Here is a 24,572-nt window from a genome sequence, read left to right on the forward strand (position 1 = left end):
CAGTCAATCTGGACGCCTACTACATATCCACAACAATATAAATGAAAGTAAAGCTCATAAAAAATGCAAAGTGCTGACCAGCCTAACAAATTATCATCATCTGTCCTCCAAAATGCAAGGAGAAATAGTGTACAAAGAACTGCCACACAGTACTCAAGCTTTGGTCATAATCTCCATGTTACCTAGAATTCTTAAATGCCAATAGCCTGATTTTCTTCCAAAACAAGACTACATGCACTGCTGACTTGGAGAGATTAGTAATAGTAGTAGTAGTAGTAGTAATAGTGTCATCATCACTGATTTTTTTAAAAAAAAGAGCATTATGTTACTCTCCTCTTCCACTTCCTCTTCCACTCTCCTCTTTTTCTTCCTCATCATTTTCCTCCTCTTCCTGAACAATTCAGTCCTTAGAGCCATTAAGTAGGGCAGAGAAAAGGAGGCATCCACACCAGAAGAAAGAGGGAAGCCGCAATGGCCTACAGTGAAGCGATAGAGCCCAAGCCAGGGGAGAAGGATGATGGGATTGGGGACAGCTGACCCATACTGGGGTGTCAGAGCTTAAGCTAGCTGGAGGAGGCATCTTCATACAGGAGTGGATGATGTGAGAGGGTCAGAGCCCAAATAGGGTAAAAAGGGTGTCCATGTAGTAGTGGCAGAGGGGAACATCCTGACGTGGGGTGTCAGAGTCCAAACAGGGTGAAGACTGTATTCACATACCCGGGTCACACCCAGTGCAGGCGGATTAGGCCCTAAGAAAAATTTAAAAGGTATCCCTCTGTAGATGCCAACTGGCATAAGGAGTCAGAGCCTGAAAAGGGCAAGAGGGTTTCTGTGTAGGAGACAGCCTAAAATGGTGGCAGAGCCTGAGTGGGGCAAGGAAGACAATGACACAGAGAGGGTAGGCAGTAGAGAGAAGGATTGGTTACATACAGGGGAATTTATCAAATAAGTATATGTACTAAAGCGAAGTGAAGCTAAGTTTTCCACTACTGAAAATGTAAGTTACAAATATAGGAAGGGAGAAACTAAAATGAATCCTGCCTGTGGAGTTGGAATAGAATTAGACATATCATTGTAAACTCATGGGTTACAAAAAATGTAGATACAGATGTTAATATGTGTATCTTTGTATGTGAATATTTTTTTTCACTCCCTTGTGGAGATAATCTGAGATAGGTGATACGCCAAAACCAATGAGCATACCTAGCACCCAAAAATCTTAGCTTCTAATTACCGTTTTCCAATAAAAGGAACCATAGCTTCTTGGAGAAATGGTTGGTTCAGTACTGAGGCAGAGAAAGATGAGTCTTCTAACATTTTATGATGCCAAAAGCAAGGAAATGATGAAAAGAAGTCAGCCTGAAAGGACTTGTACTGGCTAAGTTTGGGACAATATAAGTATCAAAATTAATAATGTCAATAATACATTATAACCCATGCAATAAAATAATAAACCATGAGTCCTTACGTATTTACAGGCATACCTCGTTCTATTGTACTTCACTTCATAGCACTTCACAGATACTAGATTTTTCACAAATGGAAGATTTGCGGCAACCCTGTTTCAACCAAGTCTACTGGTGCCATTTTTCCAACAGCATTTGCTCAATTCATCTCTTTGTGCCACATTTTTGTAATTCTTGCAATATTTCAAGCTTTTTCATTGTTATTATATTTGTTATGATGATCTATGATCAGTGATCTTTGATGCTACTATAGTATCAATAATTGTTTCGAGGGAGGGAGACATTCAAAATGGCAAAGGAGTAAGACGTGGAGATCACCTTACTCCCCACATATACATCAGAAATACATCTACATGTGGAACAACTCCTACAGAACACCTACTGAACGCTGGCAGAAGACCTCAGACCCCCCAAAAGGCAAGAAACTCCCCACATACCTGGGTAGGGCAAAAGAAAAAAGAAAAAACAGAGACAAAAGAATAGGGACAGGACCTGCACCACTAGGAGGGAGCTGTGAGGCAGAAACAGCGAGTGGCGGGGAGGGGAAGGGAGCTTCGGAGCCACAGAAGAGAGCGCAGCAACAGGGGTGCGGAGTGCAAAGCAGAGAGATTCCCGCACAAAAGATCGGTGCTGACCGGCACTCACCAGCCTGAGAGGCTTGTCTGCTCACCCGCCGGGACGGGCAGGGGCTGGGAGCTGAGGCTCTGGCTTCTGTCGGATCCCAGGGAGAGAACTGGGTTTGGCTGCGTGAACACAGCCTGAAGGGGCTAGTGCGCCCCGGCTAGCCGGGAGGGAGTCCGGGAAAAAGTCTGGACCTGCCGAAGAAGCAAGAGACTTTTTCTTCCCTCTTTATTTCCTGGTGCGCGAGGAGAGGGGATTAAGAGCGCCGCTTAAATGAGCTCCAGAGACAGGCACGAGCCGCGGCTAAGAGCGCGAACCCCACAGACGGGCATGAGACAGTAAGGCTGCTGCGGCAGCCACCAAGCAGCCTGCGTGCAAGCACAGGTCACTCTCCACACCTCCCCTCCCAGGAGCCTGTGCAGCCCGCCACTGCCAGGAACCCGTAATCCAGGGACAACTTCCCAGGAGAACACACGCGCGCCTCAGGCTGGTGCAAGGTCACACCGGCCTCTGCCGCCTCCGCCAAAGGCTCGCCCCGCATCCGTACCCCTCCCTCCCCCCAGCCTGAGTGAGCCAGAGACCCCGAATCAGCTGCTCCTTTAACCCCGTCCTGTATGAGCTAAGAACAGACGCCCTCAGGCGACCTACAGGCAGAGGCGGGTCCAAATCCAAAGCTGAATCCCAGGAGCTGTGCGAACAAAGAAGACAAAGGGAAATCTCTCCCAGGAGCCTCAGGAGCTGTGGATTAAATCTCCACAATCAACTTGACGTACCCTGCAACTGTGGAATACTTGAGGAGACAACGAACCATCCCAAAATTGAGGCAGTGGACTGTGGGAGCAACGAGATACATTATTTTTTCCTTTTTCTCTTTTTGTGAGTGTTAATGTGCATGCTTCCTTGTGTGATTTTGTCTGTACAGCTTTGCTTTCAACCGTGTCCTAGGGTTCGCTCTGTCCATTTTCTTTTTTTTCTTTTTAAAGTATAGTTTTTAGTGCTTGTTCTCATTGGTGGATTTGTTTTTTGGTTTGGATGCTCGCTTCCTTTCTATTTTTTTCTTCTTTTATAACTTTAAATTTTTTTTAATAATTATTTTCTCTTTTAATAACTTTATTCTTTTTTTCTCTCTTTCTTTCTTTTTTTCTGCATTGTTTTCTGAGCCGTGTGGCTGACAGGTTCTTGGTGCTCCAGCCAGGAATCAGGCCTGTGCCTCTGAGGTGGGAGAGCCGAGTTCAGGACATTGGTCCACCAGAGACCTACCAGCTCCACGTGATATCAAACAGCGAAAGCTCTCGCAAAGATCTCCATCTCAACAGTAAGGCCCAGCTCCACTCAATGACCAGCAAGCTCCAGTTGTGGACACACTATGCCAAACAACTGTCAAGACAGGAACACAACCCCACCCATTAACACAGAGGCTGCCTAAAATCATAATAAGGTCACAGACACCACACACCACCAGACACAGACCTGCCCACCAGAAAGACAAGATCCAGCCTCATCCACCAGAACACAGGCACTAGTCCCCTCCACCAGGAAGCCTACACAACCCACTGAACCAACCTTAGCCACTGGGGGCCAACACCAAAAACAATGGGAACTACAAACCCACAGCCTGTGAAAAGGAGACCCCAAACACAGTAAGTGAAGCAAAATGAGAAGACAAAGCAACACACAGAAGATGAAGGAGCAAGGTAAAAATCCAGCAGATCAAACAAATGAAGAGGAAATAGGCAGTCTACCTGGAAAAGAATTCAGAGTAAAGATACTAAAGATGATCCAAAATCTTGGAAAAAGAATGGAGAAAATACAAGAAACGTTTAACAAGGACCTAGAAGAATTAAAGAACAAACAAACAGTGATGAACAACACAATAAATGAAATTTAAAATTCTCTATAAGAAATCAATAGCAGAAAAACTGAGGCAGAAGAACGGATAAGTGACCTGGAAGATAAAATAGTGGAAATAACTACTGCAGAGCAGAATAAAGAAAAAGGAATGAAAAGAATTAAGGACAGTCTCAGAGACCTCTAAGACAACATTAAACCCACCAACATTCGAATTATAGGGGTACCAGAAAAAGGAGAGAAAAAGAAAGGGACTGAGAAAATATTTGAAGAGATTATAGTTGAAAACTTCCCTAATATGGGAAAGGAAATAGTTAATCAAGTCTAGGAATTGCAGAGAGTCCCATACAGGATAAATCCAAAGTGAAACATGGCAAGACACATATTAATCAAACTATCAAAAATTAAATACAAAGAAAATATATTAAAAGCAGCAAGGGCAAAACAACAAATAACATACAAGAGAATCCACATAAGGTTAATATCTGATCTTTCAGCAGAAACTCTGCAAGCCAGAAGGGAGTGGCAGGACATATTTAAAGTGATGAAAGGGAAAAACCTACAACCAAGATTACTCTACCCAGCAAGGATCTCATTCAGATTTGACAGAGACATTAAAACCTTTACAGAGAAGCAAAAGCTGAGAGAATTCAGCACCACCAACCAGATTTACAACAAATGCTAAGAGAACTTCTCTAAGCAGGAAACACAAGAGAAGGAAAAGACCTACAATAACAAACCCAAATCAATTAAGAAAATGGTAATAGGAACATACATATGGACAATTACCTTAAATGTAAATGGATTAAATGCTCCAACCAAAAGACACAGACTGGCTGAAGGGATACAAAAACAAGACCCATATATACGTTGTCTACAAGAGACCCACTTCCGACCGAGGGACACATACTGAAAGTGAGGGGATGGAAAAAGATATTCCATGCAAGTGGAAATCAAAAGAAAGCTGGAGTAGAAAGCTGGATATTTTCTCATATTAGATAAAACAGATTGTAAAATGAAGACCGTTACAAGAGACAAAGAAAGAAACTACATAATAATCAAGAGATCAATCCAAGAAGAAGATATGACAATTGTAAATATTTATGCACGCAACATAGGAGCACCTCAATACATAAGGCAAATGCTAACAGCCATAAAAGGGGAAATCGACAGTAACACAATCATAGTAGGGGACTTTAACACCCTACTTTCACCAATGGACAGATCATCCAAAATGAAAATAAATAAGGAAACACAAGCTTTAAAAGATTCATTAAACAATACAGACCTAATTGATATTTATAGGACATTCCATCCAAAAACAACAGAATACACTTTCTTCTCAAGTGCTCATGGAACATTCTCCAAGATAGATCATATCTTGGGTAACAAATCAAGCCTTGGTAAATTTAAGAAAATTGAATTTGTATCAGGTATCTTTTCTGACCACAATGCTATGAGACTAGATATCAATTACAGGGAAAATTCTGTAAAAAACAGAAACACATGGAGGCTAAACAATACACTACTTAATAACCAAGAGATCACTGAAGAAATCAAAGAGGAAATCAAAAAATACCTAGAAACAAATGACAATGAAAACACAATGACCCAAAACCTATAGGATACAGCAAAAGCAGTTCTAAGAGGGAAGTTTATAGGAATACAATCCTACCTTAAGAAACAAGAAACATCTCAAATAAACAACCGAACCTTACACCTAAAGCAATTAGAGAAAGAAGAATTTAAAAAACCCAAAGTTAGCAGAAGGAGAGAAATCATAAAGATCAGAGCAGAAATAAATGAAAAAGAAATGAAAGAAACAAAAGCAAACATCAATAAAACTAAAAGCTGGTTCTTTGAGAAGATAAACAAAATTGATAAACCATTAGCCAGACTCATCAAGAAAAAATCAGAAGACTCAAATCAGTAGAATTAGAAATGAAAAAGGAGAAGTAACCACTGACACTGCAGAAATACAAAGGATCATGAGAGATTACTACAAGCAACTATACGCCAATAAAATGGACAATCTGGAAGAAATGGAGAAATTCTTAGAAAAGCACAACCTTCCAAGACTGAACCAAAAGGAAATAGAAAATATAAACAGACCAATCATAGGCACTGAAATTGAGACTGTGATTAAAAATCTACCAACAAACAGAAGCCTAGGACCAGATGGCTTCATAGGCTAATTCTATCAAACATTAAGAGAAGAGCTAACACCTATCCTTCTCAAACTCTTTCAAAACATAACAGAGGAACACTCTCAAACTCATTCTACAAGGCCACCATCACCCTGATACCTAAACCAGACAAGGATGTCACAAAGAAAGAAAACTACAGGCCAATATCACTTGATGAACATAGATGCAAAAATCCTCAACAATATACTAGCAAACAGAATCCAACAGCACATTAAAAGGATCATACACCACGATCAAGTGGGGTTTATCCCAGGAATGCAAGGATTCTTCAATATATGCAAATCAATCAACCTGACACACCATATTAACAAATTGAAGAATAAAAACCATATGATCATCTCAATAGATGCAGAAAAAGCTTTCGACAAAATTCAACACCATTTATGATAAAAACCCTCCAGAAAGTAGGCATAGAGGAAAATTACCTCAACATAATAAAGGCCATATATGACAAACTCACAGCTGACATCGTTCTCACTGGTGAAAAACTGAAAGCATTTCCTCTAAGATCAGGAACAAAACAAGGTTGTCCACTCTCACCACTATTATTCAAGATAGATTTGGAAGTTTTAGCCACAGCAATCAGAGAATAAAAAGAAATAAAAGGAATCTAAATCGGAAAAGAAGAAGTAAAGCTGTCACTGTTTGCAGATGACATGATACTATACATAGAGAATCCTAAAGATGCTACCAGAAAACTAGTAGAGCTAATCAATGAAATTGGTAAACCACCAGGATACAAACTAATGCAGAAAAATCTCTTGCATTCCTATACACTAATGATGAAAAATCTGAAAGAGAAATTAAGGAAACACTCCATTTACCATTGCAACAAAAAAAATAAAATACCTAAGAATGAACCTACCTAAGGAGACAAAAGACCTGTATGCAGAAAACTGTAAGACACTGATGAAAGTAATTAAAGATGATACAAACAGATGGAGAGATATATCATGTGCTGGATTGGAAGAATCAACATTGTGAAAATGACTATACTACCCACAGCAATCTGCAGATTCAATGCAAGCCTATCAAACTACCAATGACATTTTTCACAGAACTAGAACAAAAATTTTCACAATTTGTATGGAAACACAAAAGACCCCGAATAACCAAAGCAATCTTGAGAAAGAAAAACGGAGCTGGAGGAATCAGGCTCCTGGACTTCAGACTATACTACAGAGCTACAGAAATCAAGACAGTATGGTAGTGGCACAAAAACAGAAATATAGATCAATGGAACAGGATAGAAAGCCCAGAGATAAACCACACACCTATGGTCACCTTATTTTTGATAAAGGAGGCAAGAATATACAAAGGAGAAAAGACAGCCTCTTCAATAAGTGGTGCTGGGAAAACTGGACAGCTACATGTAAAAGAATGAAGTTATAACACTCCCTAACACCATACACAAAAATAAACTCAAAATGGATTAAAGACCTAAATGTAAGGCCAGACACTATAAAACTCTTAGAGGAAAACATAAGCAGAACACTCTATGACATAAATCGCAGCAAGATCCTTTTTGACCCACCTTCTAAAGAAAGGGAAATAAAAACAAAAACAAGTGGGACCTAATGAAACCGCAAAGCTTTCGCACAGCAAAGGAAACAATAAACAAGACAAAAAGACAATCCTCAGAATGAGAGAAAATATTTGCAAATGAAGCAATTGACAAAGGATTAATTGCTGAAATTTACAAGCGGCTCATGCAGCTCAATAGCAAAAAAAACAAACAACCCAATCCAAAAATGGCCAGAAGACCTAAATAGACATTTCTCCAAACAAGATATACAGATTTCCAACAGATACATGAAAGGATGCTCAACATCAGTAATAATTAGAGAAATGCAAATCAAAACTACAATGAGGGGCTTCCCTGGTGGCGCAGTGGTTGAGAGTCCGCCTGCCAATGCAGGGGACACGGGTTCATGCCCCGGTCCGGGAAGATCCCACATGCCGCGGAGCAGCTGGGCCCATGAGCCATGGCTGCTGGGCCTGCACGTCCAGAGCCTGTGCTCCACAACAGGAGAGGCCAAAACAGTGAGAGGCCCGCGTACCGCCAAAAAAAAAAAAAAAAAACTACAATGAGGTATCACCTCACAGCAGTTAGAATGGCCATCATCAAAAAGTCTACAAACAATAAATGCTGGAGAGGGTGTGGGGAAAAGTGGACTCTCTTGCACTGTTGGTGGGAATGTAAACTGATACAGCCACTATGGAGAACAGTATGGAGGTTCCTTAGCAAACTAAAAATAGAACTGCCACAGGACCCAGCAATCCCACTACTGGGCATATACCCTGAGAAAACCATAATTGAAGAGTCATGTACCACAATGTTCATTGCAGCTCTATTTACAATAGCCAGGATATGGAAGCAACCTAAGTATCCATCAACAGATGAATGGACAAAGAAGATGTGGCACATATATACAATGGAATATTACTCAGCCATAAAAAGAAACGAAATTAAGTTATTTGTAGTGAGGTGGATGGACCTAGAGACAGTCATACAGAATGAAGTAAGTCCGAAAGAGAAAAATAACATATGCTAACACATATATACGGAATCTAAAAAAAAAATGGTTCTGAAGAACCTAAGGGCAGGACAGGAATAAAGACACAGACGTAGAGAATGGACTTGAGGACATGGGGTGGAGGAAGGGTAAGCTGGGACGAAGTGAGAGAGTGGCATGGACACATATACACTACCAAATGTAAAACAGCTTGTGGGAAGTAGCCGCATAGCACAGGGAGATCAGCTTGGTGCTTTGTGACCACCTAAAGGGATAGGGAGGGTGGGAGGGAGACACAATAGGGAGGAGATATGGGGATATATGTAAATGTATAGCTGATTCACTGTGTCATAAAGCAGAAGCTAACACACCATTGTAAAGCAATTATACTCCAACAAACATGTTAAAAAAAAATTGTTTCGAGGTGCCATGAACCATGCCCATATAAGATAGCGAACTTAACAGATAAATGTTGTGTGTGTCCTGACTGCTTCACTGACTGGCCATTCCTGTCTCTCTCCCTCTCCTCGGGGTTCCCTATTCTGATACACAACAATACTGAAATTAGGCCAATGAATAACCCTACAATGGCCTCTAAGTGTTCAAGTGAAAGGAAGACTCAGTCATCTCTTACTTTAAATCAATAGCTAGAAATGATTAAGCTTAGTGAAAAAGATACATCAAAAGCTGAGACAGGGGCTTCCCTGGTGGCGCAGTGGGTGGGAGTCAGCCTGCCGATGCAGGGGACGCGGGTTCGTGTCCCGGTCCGGGAGGATCCCGCGTGCCACGGAGCGACTGGGCCCGTGGGCCGTGGCCGCTGGGCCTGCGCGTCCAGAGCCTGTGCTGCGACAGGAGAGGCCACGGCAGTGAGAGGCCCGCGTACCACAAAAATAAATAAATAAATAAATAAAGCTGAGACAGGCTGAAAGCTAGGCATCTTGCACCAAACAGCTAGGCAAGTTGTGAATGCAAAAAAAAATTCTTGAAGGAAATTTAAAGTTCCACTCCAATGAACACACAAATGATAAGAAAGCAAAACAGCCTTATCACTGACAAGAAAGTTTTAGGGGTCTGGATAGAAGATCAAATGAGCCACAACATTCCCTTAAGCCAAAACCAAATCCAGAGCAAATGAAGTCTGAGAAAGACATGAGAAAGTTGCAGAAGAAAAGTCTAAAGCCAGCAGAGGTTGGTTCGTGAAGTTTAAGGAAAGAGGCCATCTCCATCACATAAAAGTGCAAGATGAAGCAGAAAGTGCTAATGTAGAAGCTGTAGCCAGTTATCCAGAAGATCTAACTAAAATAACTAATGAAAGTGGCTACACTAAACAACAGATTTTTAAATGTAGACAGAACAGCCTTCCATTAGAAGACAATTCCCTCTAAGACTTTCATAGCTGTAGAGGAGAAGTCAACATCTGGCTTCAAAGCTTCAAAGGACAGCCTGACTCTCCTGTCAGCCTGTTAGGAGCTAAGGTAGCTGGTGACTTTAAATTTAAGCCAATTGTAAATCAACTATACTTCAATTTTTAAAATTAATTAAATAAAAATAAATTGAAGCCAATACTCATTTACCATTCCAAAAAATCCTAGGGCCCTTAAGATTTATGCTATATCTACTCTGTCAATGCTCTATAAATGCAACAAGACTGGATGACAGCATATGTGTTTACAACATGGTTTACTGAATATTTTAAGCCCACTATTGCTCAGGAAAAAAATATTCCTCTCCAAATATTACTGCTCAATGACAATGCACCTGGTCACCTAAGAACTATGATGGAGATGTACAATGAGAGTAATATTATTTTCACACCTGCTAACACAATGCCCATTCTTCAGTCCACAGATCAAGGAGTAATTTCAACTTTCAAGTCATTATTTAAAAAACATATTTCATAAGGCTATAGCTGCCACAGATAATGATTCCTCTGATGAATCTGGACAAAGTCAATTGAAAACCTTCTGGAAAGTATTCACCTTTCTGGATGCCATTAAGAATATTCATGATTCATGGGAAGAAGTTAAAAGATCAACAGGAACCGGAATTTGGAAGAAGTTGATTCCAACCCTTATGGATTACTGAAGGGTTCAAAACTTTAGTGAGGGAATTAACTGCAGATGTGGTGGAAATGGCAAGAGAACTAAAGATGGAAGTAGAAACTGAAGATGTGACTGAATTGCTGCAATCTCATGATAGACCTTGAACAGATGAGAAATTGCTTCTTATGGAATGGCAAAGAAAGGAGTTGCTTGAGATGGAAGCAACAAAGGATTTAGAATATTACACAAACTTAGTTGCTAAAGCAGCAACAGGTTTTGAGAGGATTAACTCTAGTTTTGAAAGAAGCTCTTTTGTGGGTAAAATACAAAATAGCATTACATGGTACAGATATCATTAGTGAAAGGAAGAGTCAATTGAGATGGCAAACTTCATTTTCTTATTTTAAGAAATTGCCATAGCCATCCCAACCTTCAGCAACCACCACCCTGATCACTCAGCAGTCATGAACATCGAAGGAAGACCCTCCACCAGCAAAAAATATTACAACTCACTGAAGGCTCAGATGTTGTTTAGCATTTTTAACAATAAAGTATTTTTTTATTAAGGTATGTACCTTGTTTTTTAGACACAATGCTATTGCATATTTAATAGACTATAGTATAGTATAGTGTAAACCTAACTTTTATATGCATTGGGAAACCAAATAATTCATGTGACTTGCTTTATTGTAGTGATCTGGAACTGAACCCACAGCACCTCTGAGGTATGCCTATAAATAAATAAATGAAGGGCTTCCCTGGTGGCACAGTGGTTGGGAGTCCGCCTGCCGATGCGGGGGACGCGGGTTCGTGCCCTGGTCCGGGAGGGTCCCGTGTGCTGCGGAGCGGCTGGGCCCGTGACCCATGGCCGCTGAGCCTGCGCGTCCGGAGACTTCGCTCCGCGGCGGGAGAGGCTGCAGCAGTGAGAGGCCCGCGTACCGCAAATAAATAAATAAATAAATAAGCGAAAGTTTGATAAGGAATGGGATACTCACATAGTTTAAATGTACTTCCCCACAAAATAGTTTTTACAAATGGAAAAAGAGTAATTGTATATAGGGAAGTCTGACAGACACTAGTAAAAGCAAGTGATTAAAGAGAACATCATCAGAAATAGGACAAAATCAAAATCACATGCCATCTGATAGGATGCAATGAATAGAACACAGCATCCCTTCTGTGATATTCCTACCAAAATGCATGAGAAAACATCAGGAAAGCCCAAATGAGAGGCATTTTACAAAATAACTGGCCTATAGTCTTTGAAAAGTGTCAAGGTCATAAAAGTCAAGGCAAGACTGAGAACCTGTAGCATACCAAAGAAGTTTAAAGAGGTATGACAACTAAATGTAATGGGTGATTTTGAACTGGATCCCAATGATGCACACCACTGGCACACCTGTCAAAACCTGAGTGGGGTCTGGTGGTTATTTCCTGATTTTAGTGGATGTACTGTAGTTATATTGGGAAATATCCTTGTCTTTAGGAAATAACTAAATACAAACTAAGGTATTCTGGGGTGCTAGCACATTAGATTGGCAACTTACTCTCAAATGGTCCAGGAAAAGAAATAGTTATTTGCCTTGTACTTCCAGGTTTTCCTCTAGTATGTGGTTATTTTTTTAATTTTTTAAAGAAAAATATTTGAGAGTATATAGTTCTATCTTCAGCTGTTAACGAATTACTTAAACCTGATTTATGATCAGATTCAGATCATATACTGGTATGCAGTGGAAGATGAGAGCCAAATGTTGACACTGGACTAAGCCAAAGAAAAAGTTGAATTTATGAGCTCTCAGACCCTAGTAAAATTAGACACTACTATATAGTTAGCTATCATCCTATGTGTGTAGTTTTTGTAAGGGCCTAAAGAGAAGTCTATTTTCTATCCTCCGAAGCACCATCATCATGGTAAATACACAGTACACACCCTCAAAATATTTGTCAATTAATAATGCTTTAAAAAGAAAAATAAGGAAAATATTAATGATAGGCTTATTAGGAACCCATTAACCACATGGATTATAGCAGAGCAGATACAACTCCAACAGAACACAATTTCTTTCTGTTCAAATTAGCTTTGTGAGGAATGTAGAAGATAAGAATAAAGGCTAAATCTTTGGTGACCAGAACCACTCCTAAAAGTAGGCATGAAAAAGTAATCCCTATCTCTGCAGTCAGGAAAACTGGACAAATCATCACCCCCAATGGCCTGTCTTGGTGCCTATACCATTAACGATTTAGGCTAAGACAATGTCCTTAAAGAAGTTACTTATTAAAATGCAAATATCCCAGAGTTCCCATTGAAATAAAGATACTCTGAATCTATACAATTATTCCTTGCACAGCCATTAATGTCCTAGTAATAATAATAATCATAACAGAAGCGTGCATTTGAGTCCTCCTATGTGACAGGCACTGTGCTAGGTACTTTATATAAATTATCTCTACTTCTTACAACTCTACAAGACAGGTATTATCATTTCCACTTTATAAATAAGGAGACTGAAGCCCAAAGAAGTGGAATAACTTGCCAAGGGCCAAAAATCCATTCAATGGCAGTTTTCATTCAATCCCAAGATTCAGACTTTTTCCATTACATCTTGCTGCTTCTTTCTACTATGCCATTTGCTGTTTTTGAAAATGGAGATCTAAGGCATGAAGGAATAAAATGTAATATAGGAAACTTTTTTTGGTACAGGGTAAAACTGAATTAGAGTTCTGAGTTCCAGATAAAAGAAGCCAAAGAATGCCTCATAACCAAGACAGAAAGAAAGGCTCTGAAAAGGGACAGAGGTGCACAGAAAGAGAGGAGGTGAAGGTCCTAACTGCCTTGGTTCCTTGGTTTTTCTACACAGCCTAACACTAGATTTGATAAGGTCCCTGAGTTGTTAATGAGCTCAGTTAAGAACTATGAGCTCAGATTTATCAGCTTGAAAGAGATTAACTATAAAGTTTATTAAGTGAGGACTATGGTGAACACTTTATTTTCCTCCTTTTGTAAGAGGGAAGAAATAAGGAGATATAAATCACACCCATCTGAATCACACCCATCTAACAAGTTATTAGACCACCTTTGAAGACAACAAAAGTTATATAACATCAAGTGCCTAGGAAATTTTGGATAAAACAATTCCACCCTGTTTAAGGTGAAAATGATGACTGAAATATTTTAAAACATCTTTAACTAACTTAACATTGAATTCAGTTTACTGTTTATGTGCCATCAAGAAACGAATGTAGGACTTCCCTGGACGTCCAGTGGTTAAGACTCCGCACTTCCACTGCAGGGGTCGCGGGTTCAATCCCTGGTGGGGGAACTAAGATCCCGCATGCCACACAGCACAGCCAAAAAAATAAAAATAAATTTTAAAAAATTTAAAAACTTGGTAAATAAAAAAAAGAAACAAATGTAAAGCAAAATACTGCCTATAATGTGAAACTGTATGATGAGCAAAAGCAAAAATAATGAGAACTATGCAAGATCTGAAATACGTTACTATATAATTTTGTAGAAAATGTACTTTCTATTTATATACTGGAATCAGATTGGCATTTTCATATTTTAACCAAGGACATACATTGGTCCCTATGGAACAAGGAAGCAACATGGCACAATAAAAAGATCTCTGGGATCAGAAAGACCTGAATTTAAATCTTGGATCTGTCACTTACTAGCTTTGTAACTTTGGGCAAGTTATTCAATTTTTCTGCTCTTTTACCCCATATATAAATATGGAGTTAATAATAAATACCTTTCAGAATAGTAATTCCACTTCTAGAAATGTATATTAAGAATATAATTTTATGGAAAAGATGATTTGTATAACAATGTTCATCAAAATATTACTTATAATAATAACAAGTAAGTTAAAATATCCAAGTATCGAGTATTAAGGGAATGTTTAAGTAATGGTATATACATCACCAGATCAGTGGTTCTCACACTTCACAGAGTACACAGCAATTAAACTAGGGAAGCTCGTAAAATGCATATTCCCAGACCTTATACCCTAAAATTCGGACCTAGTAAGTCTGAGATGGGAATAGGAAATGCATATTTTTAACAAATGACCAGGAGTGATTCTGATGGAAGAGGTCTATGAAAATTCTGCATTAAATGGAATACTATGGTGTGATTAAAAATATGATTATGAAGACTTTGGAATAACACTGAAGAAGTTTGATATATTACTAAGCAAAAAATTCAGGATTCAAACTGTATGCTCTATCTAACAGCAACTACATTAAACATAGGAAAAAGTTATTTTAGCAATAGGATTGGAATGATTTTTACTCTTCTACTCAATTTTCTGAAACACAGTCATGCTATTATCATAAATGAATAAGTAACATATCAAAATTTGAAACAAAAAGTCAATGGATCTCCATGGCCTTCAGATTAAAATTCAAACTCCTAAGGGCAGCACACAAGTACTTCAATCTCCAGACTTACCTCATATCCATGCTCTATAACAAACTACTTCTAATACCCCATATTATATATATTCTACATTTTCACACACAATTATTAAATATACTGTTCCTTTTCCCTAAAACACCCTTCCTGCAAATTGTCAACCTGACAAACTCCTACTCATTCAACAAGATTCAAGAATCACCTCCTCTCTGAAGTTTCCCCTGACTACTCCTCCAAACAGACTAAAGGTATCTCCTCCTTGCTGCTGGCATTCCTGTAGCATTGTTTGAGACTTCCATTACAGCACATATCACACTGTATTAACTCTTTGTTAAATATTCTCCCATTATTCTACAGGTACTTGTTTGTAATTCTTCACCTTCTCCATTATGTCTCCAAAGTTTCTATGAAATTCAGAGTAACAGACCACTGTGGTCACTGGCCAAAGCAAGTCAACAGGAAGCAACTCTGTTGCTACTCCACCATCATGTAGTTTACCATGCCAAAGAACATCTCTGCATAATTCCTGCAGCTCCCCACAAAGTCCCACTCACTCCCATGCCTCCATACTAGAAGTAAAATATCTATACAAAACAGGGATAATTCTCTAAGTAAATACAGCAGTTTTTTAGTATATTCAAAACATAAGATACTAAATTTAGCATATTTATATGCTACATGAAACATTTCAAATGCAGATTAGTAACTAGAGGTATCAAACAAGGATTCAAAGTGGCTAAATACTTATTTGGGGGGGGAGAAAAAAAGAAAAGAAAACTTTAGTGTGGAAGAATGCTAATTGGGATCCAGGGGACAGAACTTCAAACACCTCCCCAGTAGTGAAACATGGGTTTATGAAAAAACCTACATATTGAGTAAACTTACAACATGAATTTTTTTAATAACAAGAAAATGGATGTGGAAGAATTTGAATCTAAAACCACATTAGATATTAAAGCTCTTATACAATTCTATATCTTTGTAATAATAAATAAAAACATCTTAGGAATAATTTCTGGAAATAGGCAAAATATATACCATATGCTGATACCTAAGATCAGTATATAACAGATATCCAATAAAAAGTTCTAGGGACTAATTAAGTAGCAAAAAAAAAAAAAAAAAGGATTTTCCAGCACCAGCCCTATGCTATCCTATTTCTCTTGTCTCCAATCAAATCCCTTTCCCCTTCTACAGCACCAGCCTTGTAAGAAGAAAGGATAAATGACCACCTTTATCCAACCCACTCTTGAAAATCTGAATAATCCACTCCATCAGCTCTGCCATTAGAGTTCCAAAGCTTTAGTATTTTGGCCTAAATGTTGTTTCCTCTTTAAATGAAAATACTAAAAGAGCTTCCTCTTCCTAAAAACCTTTACCAGTCAATCATACTTCAGTATGAATTGTCAGCACCCACAAATAATTGTTGGTGGTGGGGTAAGGTTAGGAAAGGCACAAGGGCACTGAGTCCATGACATGTGAGGAGAAATTAACATTGAGAGATGCAGGAAACTAGAGATGATGAAAGCAAACTCTGTAAACTCCACAATTTTTGTTCTTCTTAATCTACTTGTCACTATACACAGCCCACCCCAACTCTACTCCTCACACAAAATCTGCTACTCTTGAGAGGGGACAGTTGGCACAAGAACTAGAGGCAGGTTGAACCTGTACTAATTAGAATGGAGAAGAGACTTTCTTTCTAGAAAAAGAAATTTGAGCAGGAAGGATTAGAGGAAATGGGGTACAGGGAACAGAAATATCAAGCAGGCAGCAAAAAATGAGGTTGGCTGTTTATGCCCACAACCATCAGTCAAGAGATGATGCAATTTAAGGGCAACAAGTTTAGGCCAATTGTTTCAGCTCACTTAACTAGAAGTAATACCACTTTAAATAAAGCTGCTCTCACAACACAATAGAACCCAAATAATTCTACAGCACAACTGAATCAAAATTCATTTTATAGACAGATTCATAAAGATATGCTGTTAAATAATAAAGCACTATATATAAGAAACATTCTCAGAGGTGAACTTTGGAGATTACAGTAGAAGGAAATGAGGAAAACAAAATTTATCCTTTGAACATATATTTTGATTCACCCTCAAAAAACCACACACTTGCAAGCCTCACCCAGGTTTAACACAAACGTAGAATTCACCCGCTGTCCTACTGACACAAAAGAAGAAAATCGGACTCTAAGAAGAGTTCTTAGATCTGTGTTACACAAAAAAATGCAATGGGCTGTCAACTGGCATTGTGCCTCTGGCTGCCATATGGTTTACATGACCATGTCATCACAAACTAGAGAAAGAACTGGCACACAGATGAGTCTTCTGTGTAAATTCCTGCTTTTTCAAATGTAAGATAATCTCTCATATCAACATATAATGAATAACCAAAACTCATCATATTTTAATTAATTAAAACCATGCTGCAATATGTTCAAAATGGAAACCAAAGACACACTGAAATGCATTAAATGTTAAATAGCTTCAGGTTCTGTAGGTTGAAATTAATCTTTTCTAACCCATGATTTGAATTAGAGTCAGCTTCCATTTCTAGTTAAATACTCAGGAAAATGTTCTAAAATAGGCTCTTTGAAAGAATTTTCCAAAATTACCTCAAATGCATAATTAAGTAAATTATTTCAGTATACAACTGAACTAATCAAATTGTGTTTACTGTCACCCGAGAGTTTAAATTGGTAAGGTCAGTAGGCACACTACTGAATACTGTAAGTTTCTGCATTCATGTCAGTGAAGACATACTTCACTCATCTGCAGCTGTAAGAAACCACTGAGATGCACTAGGAATTGGGCAATGTAAAAACGGACAGGTTGAGTAGTCACCAACTGGTTGTCCTAATTCCCTGCTATACATCAGCCTCACAGTTTTGAAGAGGGAGCTGAAAACCCTTTAGTTGAGAAAGAGGTCAACACCAAAATTCTCTCCTCACTCCCCATCATGCAGCTGGCACTGTTCACTCTGGCAGACACAGCTCCCTGAACATAATGGTGCAATCACCACTTCAAACACCATTACTATCTAAAATAGATAACCCACTTGCAACTTGACTATTTTTATAGATATAACATTTCCATGCAGTTTAACTGCTCTATTTGTGATTTATTGCATTTAACTAATACAGTTTCCCTGGAAGTGAGTACCTTATATCAGAGTCCCAATAACCACAATTGCCCAAGTAGTTGTGAAAATTGCAGTACTTCCAAGTTGCCTCTTACCTCCTTGTATCCATCACCAAAAACTTCATGAACTGAATCCTGAATCTGAAAAATTTATAAGCTCTCTGGTTTATATACCTTTGATAACAAGAAGATTATTTTTTCCTCAGTTCTTACTGATATACTTCTTCACATGGGAGTCTTTTGAACTGGATTCCTTATGTTCAACAAGAATTTACTAAATACACTTTACATAGTATTCGACTCTTTGAGGCATTAAGAAAATCAAGTAAATTTGAGGTATTAACAAACGTTTTACTGCTTTATCAAAGTACAAATAATTCTTAATCTAGACTGAAAAAGAAATAATTTAACACAGTTTAAATGGGAATTATTCTTGTTTAGATTAAAAGGTAGTTATGCCAAAGAGAGATTTTAAAAAGCTCTGCAGCTGTCTCATGAAAGATATGGTAAATAAAATGAAATTTCACATATAATATGAAGGAAGAAAAGGAGGGAAGCAACTCAATTTGAGTACTCTAATGAGCTCTGATGAGCTCAGATTTTTTTAAGGATGAAAGAGGGTGGCGAGAGGTCAAACTGAAAACAAACACAAAAGTGAACTTGTACACTTGCCCTAGAAAAAGGCTAATGTCCTTTCCAGCTAAGTTTGGAAAAAAGGAGGGAAGTAATAGAAGTTCACTGCTATGACAGCTAATGTAACTTCAATCCCTCACAAAGTAAAACTGTGGATCGTTTTAGACCACAAGAGAATTTCCTAAGACATCTAGCAACACCAAGAATCTGATTCTTCCCAACTTCTACTTTGCTCTTATCCCTAGTGAGAATCATTTTCAAACCAGAAAGGATAAACAAATAATGCTAGGAGATTACTGAAGCTCCAAAAAGACAGAGATCATAAGAGACACTGATGCTTTAAATGAATCTAAGTATCCAGACCCAAAAGAATTAGAAGCAAGGGAGTAGAAGGAATTTGCACAATACTAGGCATCATCAATGGTTCGCCATCAGATACAAGCTATAACAAAGTAGCCTAATTTTCCTGGAATTTATAGACTTACTACTACAGGGGTAGATCAAAGGAATGACAAACAGAACATAATGTGAATATAGAAAGGCAATGGATAAAATACCTCATAATATTCAAACAGATATATTGGAGAGAAACAGCTGGCTAATAGTTCTGTTAAGTGGCTTCGATGTTAGTAGGAAGACCAAGCATAAAGATTGCCATTTTTAAATTTATACCAACCTGAAGAGAGGTTCTTTAGAGGTTTTCATTACACAATACATGTTCGCTGTAGAATATTGGAAAATGCAGATAAGCCTAAATAAATAAAGATCACCCACAATTCCACCATTCAACAAAGAATACTATTTACATTTTGGTGTTTATCATTCCAGACTTCTTAATGTACAGTATAAATGTTCACACACACTTATTCTTTGTTAAAGAAAAGGATCATACTACAAATGCTGTTCTATAACTTTTTTTTTAATTCAAATATCCCAGTATATTCTACACTGGTCAAATGACACCTAGTGCATTTTGTTCATTTCTGGTCACCACATTTGAAGAGAGTCATTGAAAAATTTGAGAATATGAAAGAAGAAAAAGAGGGTAGTGAAAAGTATAAAAATGTAAGTTCTTACCACCTATGCTCTATTGCCACATGACAACAGGCTGCTAAAATCTTGGGAAAAAAATAGATTTATAAGAAAACAATATAGCTAAATATTAGCTAAAGAACTGCCCTGGCTACTTTGTATTGACTCATAAAGCCAAACTAGTACCAACTGCTGGAAATTACAGGGAGGTGAATTTCAGCTCAATAAAAGATGAATTTTTTTAATTATTAGAGCTGTCAAAAATGGAATGGATGGATCTAGCCATTGCAGGGTTTAACAGAACTGGAATAACTGGTAAAGGATGCTAGAGGTAAATTCTCTAAGTAAGAAGTTGGATGAAAAGGCCCCTTTCTATTTTAAGGTTCTGTGATTCTAATGGAAAACTTACTACAGAAATTTACTCCTAGTATAATGTAAAGCCAAACCCTTAGTAATTAAGGCCTTAAGACAGACAGTCAACAAAATGGTAAGGAAATGGAGATATTTAGTCTTGATAATGAAAGTAGGAAGAGGTGGCAATAAAGACCTTAAAATTTTTGAAGCTTTGTTACATAGAAGTTGAGATTAAATTTATTCTGGAAAGCTCCAAAATTTAAAACTAAAAACAAAATGCAGCAGTTCAAGAAAGGAAGATTTCAGCTCAGTGGAAGGGAAGGGAAGGTTTACTAATAAATTAGAGCTTTCTAAAATGAAAAAAAAGAAGAAATAAAGTCAAGTGCTTTAAAGCTGTGTGAGAAATAACGGCACAATGATGAACACCAATGTGCATTAATTTCTTTATACCTCATTTAATCCTTACAACAGCCCTATATGATAGGTATTATTACTATTTCCACTTCATAGAAGAGCACAGTGAGGCTTAGAAACATATTTATATTTATTCAAGGTCATTTTTACTACTGCTAAAACCCACAGTGTCACCCAAACATACCTGACTCCCCATCATACAGTTACTGCTCACTTAGTAGATAATATGTGATCAAAAGCATCTTCAGAAAAGTCTTTATCTACTGATCCCTCAAAGGGCAGTTACAAGTTGTTTGGGGGGTTTTTTTAAGCAAAAAAAAAAAAAATTTAAGGATTTTTAAATTAAATTATTATTCATAGCAAAAAAGTGTTCAGATTAGACTATCTAACTGGCCATGTACCTTAAACTTTTGCAAATAAAACAGATTCAGTGAGTAAGACTTAAGACGCAGTAAGGCAAATCTGAATCACAGAACTTAAAATCTTTGCCATTACTAATTATGTGACCTTAGGCAAGTTCTTAATCTTCCTATCTCTTTAGTCCTTCATCTAAGAAATGAGGACCAACATCTTAAGGTTGATACAAGAATTGAATGAGATGACACACGCATTTAGCACAGGTTCCGACCCTATTACTACCCAACACAAGTAATAAAGTAGGGCAGGGGAGTACCAAACCTATTCCACAATTCATTCCAAAATAGTTTAAAATTTTGAAGTGCCATTATGTTTGAAGGAAAAGGGATAATTACCTATTATCTTGTAAATAAACTTTTGATGACAATCATTTGTGAAATAAAGTGACAACTAAATAAAATGTGCCTTCTTAGGAATTTCATTTTATGCAAAGGATCACCAAAAGAATATAATTTCAATTCTCATTTTCTTCAAAGGCACTGTTTTAGTTATTTATTCAGTATGAGATAGATAAATGCAAGTTTAAAGGTTATTGGTTTTGATTTTGATGTTTTACAGCTTGGTTCAAACTACTCTAATGAACACACTTTTTTTAGGTTTTTTGTTTTGTTTTGTTTTGTTTTCTATGTGCGTTCTCATTGTAGAGCTACTATTGCTACCTCTGACAAAACCAGCAAAAGAGAAAACCTCTCATTCAAGAAGTACATTGGGGTCAAAATTTTGGTGTTTTATTTATGTTTACCAACATTAAATAGTTGCTATTCTATTCCTAAAATTTGACATCTATTCTTTTTTTTAAATGGCACAACTGAGAAGGTATTTAAAAGATGTTTACCTTTAAGTTCTATCACAAAGATAAGCTTTTTAAAACACCATTTAGCTCAATGAAATTAACCAAAATTCTCACTGTTCTCAAAGAATTCTTTAGTGTTTTTCCAAAGAAATTGATTATTTTTAGAAACCTCTTTCAGGATACAGGTTTCTAGCCATAATTATTTTTATCACTGATATGGCCCACTGGCAAACATACTTATTTTACCTGCAATTTAAAACTATAGCCAAATAAACTGCTTCTGTATACACTACCTGTGACTATGGGCAATTACTAGAGCTATAATCTGAAATATTACACATTGTCTAATTGTGATTTTTTGTTATGACTTCTAAGCCCTTTACGTGCCACAGTTGAAAACCAGAAGTACTTAACTTTCTTTTGACCCTTATTTGTATCATCAGTAAAATTAGAAATGATAAATGATACTCTATTCTTTGTCCAAAGTATAGAGCCAAATGAGAAATATACAAAGAAATTTGAAGTACATGTTTTAAAAACATATTTCAATTTGATACTTGTAAAATTTTTTTGGAGGATGTGATTTAGCTCTTTGGCCAGTCTTTGTAGAAGACATACATACTCACAACAGCAATGACATCCAAACTCAGTCCTTCACCTTACATCTCCTTTCCCTCATATCTCCTAAAGAGAGCAATCTGGAAGGGCTGGCATTATTAGATTCAAAATCCCTGATGGAGTTACAGAAAGCTGAGCTATTTTGAAAAATTAAAACAGTGACATGGCAACAGTCCAGATAATAAAATGAGTCAAGGTTCTACAGGATGTAGAAAAAATGAAAAGTGCCATCTACTTCTGATTGAAAGTGAAAATTACTCAACAAGGGAGTACACCCAAGAGTCATCACTTCTAAGACTTAATGGAAAAAATGTCCCATAAATATTCATTGTTCTGAAGTGAACTGTCATTCCAATAAAATGTCACTGTCAACAAGTATAGATGATCACTTGGAGTTTTCTAAAATCCTATCAACTATTTTCCAACTAAAGTCATTACACTGTAATAGAAATATTCTCATTTACCCTATTGGCCAGGACTGTAAATAACTGCTTTATCTGACCACCACAACATATGAAAACTTGTGTAAAGAACACAATGTCATCACCCAAAAGTTTGTATTAAGCACCTGTCAAGAGTAGCAAGAAACAGTTTTTAAAAACCAAGAAAATCACTTGAGCTTATAAAATTTTTTAAAGTACAGCTGAGCTGTCTAAGAGATGTTTTAGGGTAAAGATATGAATGATGATTGATGCCTCCAAAAATATCCAGGGTAAACTGAATAGCCATGATTTTAAAAACTAAATAGCTTTCCTTGAATTTTATCTAGTGAATATTCTTCAGGCTTCCTCCCTCACAACTGATTTCATTTGCCCATCAATTCAACTTTTAAGTTAATTGTTTTTTCAAACATGCAAATCAACACTGCTATTTCCAAGGTACTGCCTGCTGAATAAAGACCTTGACATTTTTTTAAATGTCATCTTAGAAAGATTCTCCAAGCAATATTAGTCTCACCTGAAACACCTTCCCATTAAAAGGCCTCTACTATATTCCATATACACTTTCCCAATCCCGACCTGGCATCCTTCATCCTGAGATATAATAACCAAGTTTCACTCAGCCATGTCCAGGTGGCTGAAAGTACTGCTGGGGCTGCCTAACCTGCCTCATCAAGTTTTACACACACCCTGTACTGATGACATCTCATCAGAAGGTTCACTTTCTTCATTTTGTGGGATCATATCCCACAGCACAGTAAATGCCTTCTGCAAGGGAAGGGTAGCAGCAACCAAAGGCTGTGGCTTTTGCAGGATAATTGCACGCACGCAATACTTCTTTGCCAATTTCATTTAAGTAGACAAAAAAAAAAGGCCGGGTTCGAAGCAGAAAATATATAATAAACACTGATGTAAAGAGGGTGAAACGCAGAAATTCTTCCAGCAACACTAGTACATGTGTAAGTTCTGCACCACAGCTCAGAGAAAAGTAGCTACCGACGCATTGATGGAAGGCTATCTTAAAATTACTCAAAGAATCTAAGGCATCAATCTGACTGGGAGGTTCATGCCTCCTCTCCATACACACATTCTGTTTTCCTACCTAATTTAAGAATGAATCGCTGGCAGCCACCAGGTGCAATAACCATGAGGCGCAGGACGTAACCATCACGATGCACAACGAGGTGTGCAGACCCGGAGCCGGCTCCAGTCCTTACCTTAGCAGATTAGACAGGGGCAGGGGTCCGGATCCACCGCCCAGGATCCCTCCTTTCCTGCCAGACAGGAGTTTCTCCACCAGAGCCACATTTCCAGTGCGAGCAGCTTCCAACAGCTCCTGGTCCTTCCCCATAGTCTCTCACCGACTCCCTCACAGAGTCCTTTCCCCTTCGGGTCTTCCTCCCCGCCCACCCCCACTGGCCCCAAATCCAGGGCCCTCCCCGCCCCACCCTAAGATAATGCCAGAGCTTCAGCACCGGGAGATGCGTGCAGCGCCCAGCCGGGGACACCACTCTCCGCTCCTCTTCGGGGCGCAGCTTTCACAATGAGAATCAGACCATGTCTTGGAAGAGGGTCTGGCCGAGCTGGGAGCCGCGACGCGCC

At 38.1% G+C, this 24,572-nt stretch overlaps 1 protein-coding gene across 7 annotated transcripts in view; it reads right to left on the reverse strand.

Moving 5' to 3' along the window:
- The window catches only part of ANKS1B (ankyrin repeat and sterile alpha motif domain containing 1B), a gene marked incomplete at both ends in the record, with an annotated part of 1,174,646 nt that extends 1,150,325 nt beyond the window's left edge, over nucleotides 1-24,321 (reverse strand). For all 7 annotated transcript variants that reach the window (XM_082850046.1, XM_082850043.1, XM_082850045.1 and 4 more), the window contains one exon: nucleotides 24,188-24,321. In XM_082850046.1, the coding sequence (XP_082706172.1) occupies nucleotides 24,188-24,321 (134 nt within the window). The remainder of the gene's footprint in view (nucleotides 1-24,187) is intronic.
- Between the last annotated feature and the right edge of the window lie 251 nt (nucleotides 24,322-24,572).

Source organism: Leucopleurus acutus (genome assembly GCF_964270905.1).
Source record: "Leucopleurus acutus genome assembly, chromosome: 11".
In the NCBI taxonomy this organism is placed as follows: Eukaryota; Metazoa; Chordata; class Mammalia; order Artiodactyla; family Delphinidae; genus Leucopleurus; species Leucopleurus acutus.